The 8,989-nt window shown below is 39.2% G+C and overlaps 1 protein-coding gene across 3 annotated transcripts; it reads left to right on the forward strand.

Moving 5' to 3' along the window:
• The first annotated feature begins 205 nt into the window (after nucleotides 1-205).
• Nucleotides 206-5,028, forward strand: LOC127171147 (uncharacterized). 3 transcript variants are annotated; one of them, XM_051119610.1, is made up of 9 exons: nucleotides 206-264; nucleotides 1,564-1,816; nucleotides 2,359-2,443; nucleotides 2,533-2,667; nucleotides 2,916-3,073; nucleotides 3,351-3,459; nucleotides 3,987-4,230; nucleotides 4,344-4,500; nucleotides 4,599-5,028. In XM_051119610.1, exons 2-9 carry the CDS (start codon nucleotides 1,799-1,801, stop codon nucleotides 4,875-4,877), a joined length of 1,185 nt encoding a protein of 394 aa, XP_050975567.1. In that variant the 5' UTR covers nucleotides 206-264; nucleotides 1,564-1,798; the 3' UTR covers nucleotides 4,878-5,028. The 3 variants fall into 3 exon arrangements, with proteins under 3 accessions (XP_050975567.1, XP_050975568.1, XP_050975566.1); XM_051119611.1 differs by lacking the exon at nucleotides 206-264 and adding an exon at nucleotides 1,212-1,303; XM_051119609.1 differs by lacking the exons at nucleotides 206-264; nucleotides 1,564-1,816 and adding an exon at nucleotides 2,063-2,247.
• The last annotated feature ends 3,961 nt before the right edge of the window (nucleotides 5,029-8,989 follow it).

Consider the following 8,989-nt stretch of genomic DNA (forward strand, 5'->3'; position numbering starts at 1 on the left):
TCTCTGGCCGCGCCGCTCTCGCTATGGAACCGCCAGGATTCAAGCGCGTCTCCCCTGGAGTTCTTAGTCGAGCCTGCCACTTATCAGCCAATCAAAAAAAAGAAATAGGCTACACAATAGCCAATCAGAAAATAGCACTATTGTATCTGGGTAAGATTTAACACAACAACCAATAAAAAAAAAGCATCCTGAAATTGTTCACCATCTTCCTCGTTCATCCACAGAGGAAACCACTGGAGCCCCGAGCATCACTTTGAGCACAAAGTAAGTAATGATCTCCTGTTACAGCAAATTCACAACTTGTTTGACACAAACAATATTATGACCACTTGACAGCTGTTAGAGAATGTTTCCCAGATAATTAACATCAGTTTTTCATGAGTGTCTGTTACTTAGCCAACAGTTTTACAGCCTGTTCACTGACAACATCTGCTCAGAACAAGTAGTCTAGGCCTAGTCATATTTTCGTTATCACACGATGACTGACATATTGTCACATTATAAATATATCTCTCTCCAATAGGCTTAATAATTTTATTAGCACTAAATTAATTCAAGTGTATTGCATAGTTGATGTTATAGGTCACTTTTAAAATCATGTCATATTTTATAATTATATCCTGGCCATGGATGCATTAATCATTGCATCTGTCTTTCAAAGATGTCATTTAAAAGGCAACTAAGCATCCTTTCATTCACCCTGAGAGGAAAGCCCCCCAAAAAGGGCAGGTTACAGGATGCTGGCCCAGAGAAGGTGGTGAAAATGGTAGGCACATTAGAGGAGGAGACAGAGGAGGAGACGGTGCAGGTGGAAGATGATGAGACAGTGCAGGTGGAAGAGACAGTGCAGGTGGAAGATGATGAGACAGTGCAGGTGGAAGATGAAGAGACAGTGCAGGTGGAAGATGAAGAGACAGTGCAGGTGGAAGATGATGAGACAGTGCAGGTGGAAGAGACGGTGCAGGTGGAAGAGGAAGAGACGGTGGAGGAGATGGCTAAGGTGTCAGAAGAGGCCATCAAAACAAAAGGGAGAAAAGTACCAGGAGCAGCCACCTACAAGAGCTCTTTTAATAATGAATGGACCTCTAAATGGCCATTTATTACTGTAGGAAGCACCAGCTCCTATTACTGGTGTTCTATCTGCCGCCAAGAGAACTCCTGTGCCCATCAAGGTTTGCGGGATGTGACAAGGCACATAGAAAGTAAGGGGCATCAGGCCAAACAGCAGGCACTAAAGTCAACCAGCACAGTCAAAAACTTTTACTTGCCAGTGACTGCAGAAATGAGTGTGCAAGAGGTCAAGGTACATAGCACATTAAATCCAAAAGGTTGATTACATTGTTCATGAATACCATTTTTCCTAAATAATACAACCAATTATATGTTTATGGCATATATGAGACATTCATCCATGACATGGACAGAATACTGCTCTGTAATGTATTTTTATTGTTACTGAAATTCAGAATTTTAATGGACATGCAGATATGGGTTAAATCAGGGTTAACATTCAAATTTGTATTCAGCATAGCTATATATTTTTTTCATTTGTTTCTGTTGCAGACAAGGAGAGCTGAGGTGAAAGTTGCCGTAGCAATGGTTCAACACAATGTTTCATTTGCTGTGGCAGACCATTTCAGCCCCTTGTACAGGGAATGCTTCAAAGACTCTCCCACAGCTCAAAATTTCAAGAGTGCCAGCACAAAAACTATGTGCATCATTAATCAAGCAGTTGCACCACATTATAGAAACGAGCTGGTGTTGAAGATGAGGGAAAATCCCTTTACACTGGTCACGGATGGCTCAAATGACACAGGTATACCTTTGACAGCTAAATTGCCTGTTTCCATTTCCTCATGTTCATGTCACACACACTGAAATAATACATGCATGCAGAGTTAGTTATGTACCATATTGTTACAGGACTAGAGAAGATGAACCCCCTAACTGTAAGGGTATTTGATACCACCAAAGTTGTGCACAGATTCCTCGACATGTGCACCACAAGTGGAAGAAACTGTGGCACAGCTGATGTCATATATAAAAATCAACGATGTCCTGATAGAGCATAACATACCATGGAAAAATTGTGTCGGCCTGTCAGTTGACAATGCCCCAGTTAACACTGGAGCCAAAAATTCAATTGCGGCAAAAATGCTTAAGGAAAATCCCAGCATTTACATTCATGGATGCCCCTGCCATATAATCCATAACACTGCTAAACACGCTGGGAAAAGGTTTTTGGAAGTAAGTTTCAACATGTTTGCTTTCCATTAAATATCTGTTAAGCTAAGGTGAAGTAAATAATTTGCTGTATAATGACATAATATATGTTTGCGCTCATATCATGTTCTGCAGATATCTGGATTTGACACTGAGGACCTTGTGGTTGACGTTGGATACTGGTTTAAGGGCAGCACAAACCGTAAAGGTTACTTGAAAGGTTTGTAATTCAATTAGCTCCAGTGTTATACACCCAAACTGAGGAAAAATTGGGTTAATTTTGTTTGTTTTTCTTACATATTTTACCAGAATTTTGTGAACTCCATGGCAGTGATTATATGGAAATGCTGCTGTACATTTCTGTGAGGTGGCTGAGTTTGGAGATGTGCATCACCCGCATTCTGCAGCGGTATGGCCCACTCACCAGCTACTTCAAATCTTTAAGTAAGTCAAGTCAAGTCAAGTCAAGTCAAGTATATTTGTATAGCGCTTTTCACAATACAGATTGTATCAAAGCAGCTTCACAGTATTAAATTAATAATACAACAAGGTTTGTTTCTAGTGGAATTTATTGATTGATAAAATAAAATTAAATATCCCCAAATGAGCAAGCCAAAGGCAACATTATATTTTGGCACTAGTTCAAGATGGTTATGTGAGACACCCAATATTAACAACCTGTCTATTTGCAGATGAGAAACAACCAAGGTTCAGGAGGCTGGTGGAGGCGTTTTCCAATCCCCTGACGGAAGTCTACCTCCTGTTCCTTCAGGCCACATTCCCAGTGTTCTCTACACTGAACCTCCTTCTCCAGAGAGAAAAGGCATCCATTTTCCAGCTGTATGAAGAGGTAAATGGGAGGGTTGGGCTATTTTTGGCTATATTGATGTCTCCTTTCTTAAGTGCAACACCCCTGTTACTTTGTCAAGAAAGACAATTAAGCTATCTAATTTCAAAACAGCTGACATTTTTTGATTCTGTGCACTACATGTGTCCCTTGATAAATTACTTGTACAGAGTGAAAAAATAACTTAATTATCTAAACTTAAATCTACTCATAGTCATTGAACTGAGTAGCAATTGCATTAATAATGCATTTTAATCTTTTTTGACATTACATTTTGCAGATGACGAAATTCATCAAGAAACTCTGTTCGAGGTTCATGACACCAGCAGCACTACGAGGAGGAGAAGTCCATGACATCCCCTACAAGGACCCACTGCACCGACTGCCAGGTAATGCTTTGAAGTCACATAGGGAGATAAACCTGTATGCTTATTCACAACAAATACACCTTTTCTATGGATTGAGTGGTCTTTCTGATGATGGAATATGGATACAAAATTTTAAAAAGTATGGTATCCCAATAACAATATATTCACCCCTCTGCCATTTGGTAGAAGATATAAGAGCATCAGAAACAGCACTAGTAGATTCAGAGACAGCTTCTATCCTCAAGCCATCAGAATGCTGAACTTTACTCAACCATCTTCACTCTCCTAAATGGCACACTTGTCACTTTTTAGAAATAATCCTTCAACTTAAATTAATCCTTTTTTATTTTACCTCTTCTATTTATCTACTTTCTACTTTAAAAAAAAATTTGTAAAGTTGAGATTACTTTGAGCACAACAAATTTCATGACTGATAAATGTTATTTATCTGTATATGACAATAAACTTGAAACTTGTATAACCCAGAGATATCCTATAAGATGCCTGTATTTGACTAGCTTTCTCTATGTCTTCTGTCTCACTGATAGGAGAAAAACTCAATGTGGGTTTCACCACCAGAGCTACGCTAAACAGGCTCCTTGAGGCTGGAGAGGTCACATCACAGAAGGCTCAACAATTCCAGCAGGCAGCACTGGCCTTTTTGGTTGGAGCTGTGGAGTATGCCATGGATAAACTCCCGTTGAAAGATGCTCTCCTGAAGCATGCAAGATTTATTGATGTGCAGCTAAGAGCTGAGTGTGGGGTTGAAGATGCCCTATACTTTGTAGACAGGCAAGGGTTTTCACATACTGATTATATATTTTAAGTTGAATGGTCATGATCACAAAATAAATCTGTCTCTCACTGTATTCTAATCAGTCTTGTACACATGTGCTCTTTTTAAGATTTCAGGAACTCCTTCCTTTTCAAGACCCAAAGGAACAAGACCAAGTAAGTGAGGAGTTTATGGAGTACCAACTCATGGACATTGCCTTGCCCCAGGACCCAACAGTCTTTGATGTTGAGGAGTTTTGGGGAAGAATGTCCACAATAAAGAACAAGGTAAGAAATATTTTGCACACAACATGACTTGCTCATTAGTAATTACGATGAAGGGAAAATATTTGAGAAATAGAGGCCCCTGGTTTCTTTTTTCAAAGGTGACTGGCTTGAACCAATTTGGGAGGCTATCAAAGATCGCAGCCTTGGTTTTAGTGCTTCCACATTCTAATGCTGATGCTGAGAGGGTATTTTCGATGGTTGGTTTGAACAAAACCTCAACACGAAACAGCTTGTCTCTGGACGGGACATTGTCCTCAATCATGACCCTGAAAATGGCTGGGCTTGAGCCGAACTGTTTCAAATGGGAGCCAACACCACAAATGATAAAGGAGTCCAAAAAGGCAACAAACACTTACAACAAACAACACCAGTCATAATCTCTCTCTCTCTCACACACACACACACACACACACTCGCACTCATACACACACACACAAAAATTTAATAAACACTTTGTATTTGGTTAAATTGTCAGTGTCATGTGTCAAATATTTTCTTCTGCAAGGGGGGATGAGATGTCACTCTTGCCTGTCTTCAAAACTTGAGAGCCCTGGACTGTTTTTAGGAGGTGCGTGCATGAGCTCGGCGAAAATGGCTGCATAGTGTGAGAGCTCTCCACAACTTGTGCAAAAACTACCCTTAACCTCTACGAACTTGTAATAATCAACTTGGGCTTGATTATATCTCAAGTCCTGTCAGTGAAGGAATATGATATTTTTATGAGAGCATGCAAGACAAGCACACAAAGTGCGAAAACAGCGCCATTGACAGATAGAGTGGAGGCTGGCAGCATGGCGGATTTAGCCAAGGTGCTAATTGAGCTAAAAGCGCTTTGTTCCGAATTTGGTTCAAAGTTATAGTAATGGGAGTAATGGCAATCTCTGTTTCAGCTTTAGAGAGCAATTTGACTGACATCAAATGTGAAGTGTCAACCAATGAAAAACGGATTGAGGAAACTGAGACCCACATTTCTGCAGTAGAGGCCAAATTTGATAAAACCGAGTCTGCTTCAACCTCGGTGACGAAGTGGATTGCACATCTGGAGAGGAAGACGGATGATCTGGAAAACTGCGGGAGTTGAAAAAATATCTGTATATTTGGCCTCAAAGAAGGAGCAGAAAGTAAATGCACTTTACTGGACTTTATGCACAACATACTTCCTGAATGGCTGGGACTCGAACCTGAGAAATCCTTTACGTTGGAAGGAGTCCACTGCACGCTAGCACTTGCAATTCCCAATCAAAACAGACCTGTGCCTATCCGTTTTCTCGAGTTTCAAGATATGGAGTTTGTACTGTTCCGCAAGAAGCTAGGATATTATTCACGATGAATCCAAAATTTACTTTGCTCAAGATCTTTCAGCAGAAACAATCCGACAGAGACGCGAGTTTAAGAAATTGTTCATCAGCAAGGGAATCTTCCACAAGTTTTATCTGTGTAAGCTGAAGGTGCTTTGTGACAGGAAGATACAGTTGTTCTCCACACTGGGCGAAGCTGGGGAGTTCCACCGCAGTATTAGTACCAGATAAACCATGGAAGACCAGGTCAGACTTGACTGTTTCCTATGAAGGGGAAGGTGTGAGTGTTTCATTTGTACAAGCTTATCATCCCAAACCTTACAAGATTAAACTTTGAACCAGTCCATTTGCCAGCAGTGAACAAGACATAACAATACTTAAGGACAGGTTGGGAGGTCTTTTTTTCCTTTTCTCTTCATTTCATTTTATTAATATAAAATGTGTTTTATTTGCTTATATAAATAACAGGAATTAAGCTATGTTCTATCTGACTCAAATGTAAAATTGTATGCACATGTAAAATATTGCACATTGTTGTGGGACCCTACTGTCGGCCGTTCTAGTTAGTGGCCTATTGTATATATTTGCGGTTATAACATTTGGGGACTACAATTTCGGGGCAGGGGAAGTTTGCCATGTTCTCTATATTATATACGGGTTTCTTTTTGTTTTTTTTTGGTCATACACAACAATATGGACATGTATATCTTTGAATGGCTAACATGCTTGATGTCCTTTCATGTCAGAGGCTTAGGTCATCCAATTAAACATAAGAGAATCTTTACCTTCTTGAAAAAGGAAAAGGCTGATGTGGCTTTACTAAACACATCGGTCCAGTGAGGAGCACAAAAAGCTCAAAAGAGACTGGGTAGGACAGGTTTGTTTTTCAAGTTTACAAGTAATAAGAGGGGGACGGCGATACTAATCCATAAAAATCTTCCTTTTATAATTACAGAAAAATATAATGGCCAAGAATGTAGGTATGTACTAATACGTGGAACACTTTATGGTCAGGAATTCACACTGCTTAACATCTACGCCAAAAAATGCAGACTGTCCTGAATCAGAAATGATTGCCCTATTTAGCCAACATAATACAGAATTTAGAGTAATTGCGGGAGACTTCAATTGTAGTATGGACAACAGTCCAGATAAATCTTCACACTCTCCTTCTAATCCTAATGCAGCAGATGCTTTAAAAGTGGCATCTGGCAATGCAGGTCTTGTTGATGTATGGAGAGATTTTAACCCCTTAGTGAAAGACTATACCTTTTCCTCGGTGAGACATAAAACATACTCTCGGCTTGACTTTTTCCTCTTACCCCAGGTTTCTCTATTCTCTGTTATTTTTTGTAGAAGAGGTTCCATTTATATATCAGATCATGCACCTGTCTCCCTTCGGCCTGTAATATTAGAATGTTACTGTAAAAAGCCTGGTAAGGTCTAACAGTGTGATTCAATTACAAAGTTCACTTCTATCACAGTACAACTTACTAGTTGTAAAAATTATGAGTAATATGTAAGCTAATTGTGAATTCAAAATGTTGAGCAGGTTGAGAGGAGGCAGTTTAAGTATCGGTCACCGCAGGGAGATTCTATATATGGCTTTTCATAACAACAAAAATAAGGTGCCGGTGGTGGAGATTTCCTTCACCAGTGCTTTTCGTATAAAAAACGAGTGGAGTGTTGCCGTAGTTGCATTCAGTTTTCATTGGCAGCTTCGATTTCATTTGGAGGTGCTTTCTGGAGACGCTTCTCTGGCAACGCTTGTAGGTGGTGCTGCGGAAATTGCTGCTGGACCAGATAATAACCACAACAGATTTAAAACATATTGGATACATTGGTTTTAGAAAAAAAAAAATATTGAAGACTAATTAGGATTTAGAAATATTCACACAATACATGCTTTTGTGTATTTCAGCATTATTTAAAAAGTCTTTTAATAATTACCCTTAATGACAGATCCAGCACTAAAGGTGAAACATAAACTCCTCTGTGTTTCCAACTTTTCTACCAGACTTCCATTTCCACTTGAAAAGACTTAAAAAGATGTGTTGCCAGACATAAACACAGACTAGAACATAAATGCCAATTTTTAACATAAAAACTGTATTCAAGCCTATTGTTTTTAAAATGTGAGCAGGTTAAAGTAGCAATCAAAAAACAAAGTATTCCACACTTTCTTCCTGCATCTTTCCCACATCTGCATACTCGAGAAGCAGCGCATCATGCATCTTTTGGTAAATTTGCACAAAGTCATCGAGTCTTGTCAGCCTTTTTCGTTGGAGTCTAATTTTCTTTAGGTCCTATTGGCTTTTCTCCATCACCCCCTATGTATGATTAACTTAAGTGAAGTTTTGAAAAATGTATGTACATCTCTTATCTGTTGACATTCTAAGAACATCTACAATATAATTTTAAGAGAAAGAAATTTCAGATGCTTCTTGCAACAATTTACCTGTCTGACTTTCTTATAGAACCTACTCATGTTCTGGTAGACTGGACTTGGTCCATGACGTCCTGGATCTCCCAAAAGCAATTTAAGCATTGTGAAAGTAAGCGAATGCTGTATTGATGTACTGATTAATAACTACTTGATTAATAACTACTTGTCTTAAATCAATGAAATGTATTAACATGAGTTAAACCTACCTAGCATCATATCAGACCACTGGGTGGCAAACGGGAGAAAGTATTTGGCCAAACCAGAAATGAAATCTGATGCAATGCATCACAAAAATAACTACCTTTTTTGCATAGATCCTTGGCATTCTTCATAATATGCCATAAACATCTATAAAGAATGGAGAGGTCAAATGTATGTCCTGTGATTAGCAGGAAGTATTTCTGCAGTAAATCCTCCAGACCTGTTCTGCAGAATGTAATGGAAATGGAATGCATAAGCACAAGGGAGCCATCACATATAATCATTACTGGCCTTTTGCTTGCCCCACTCTATACATTATGAGAAGATCTGTTTGGAAAGACTGTAGAAAATATGTGACAGATGGTGTTTTATGGTCACATGTAACATAGGCTGCAACAGGTAAAGGTGAAGCACCCTTGGATGGATTTCTTACCACTAAATCATACACATAGTTTGGTGGCCTTTGTGCAGTCTTTTTTTTTTTTTTTTAATCACACTCCCTGTTGCATCCTGATACACTTATATCCTCCTTACACCTCTTGTA

Source organism: Labeo rohita, chromosome 9 (assembly GCF_022985175.1).
Source record: "Labeo rohita strain BAU-BD-2019 chromosome 9, IGBB_LRoh.1.0, whole genome shotgun sequence".
NCBI lineage: Eukaryota > Metazoa > Chordata > Actinopteri > Cypriniformes > Cyprinidae > Labeo > Labeo rohita.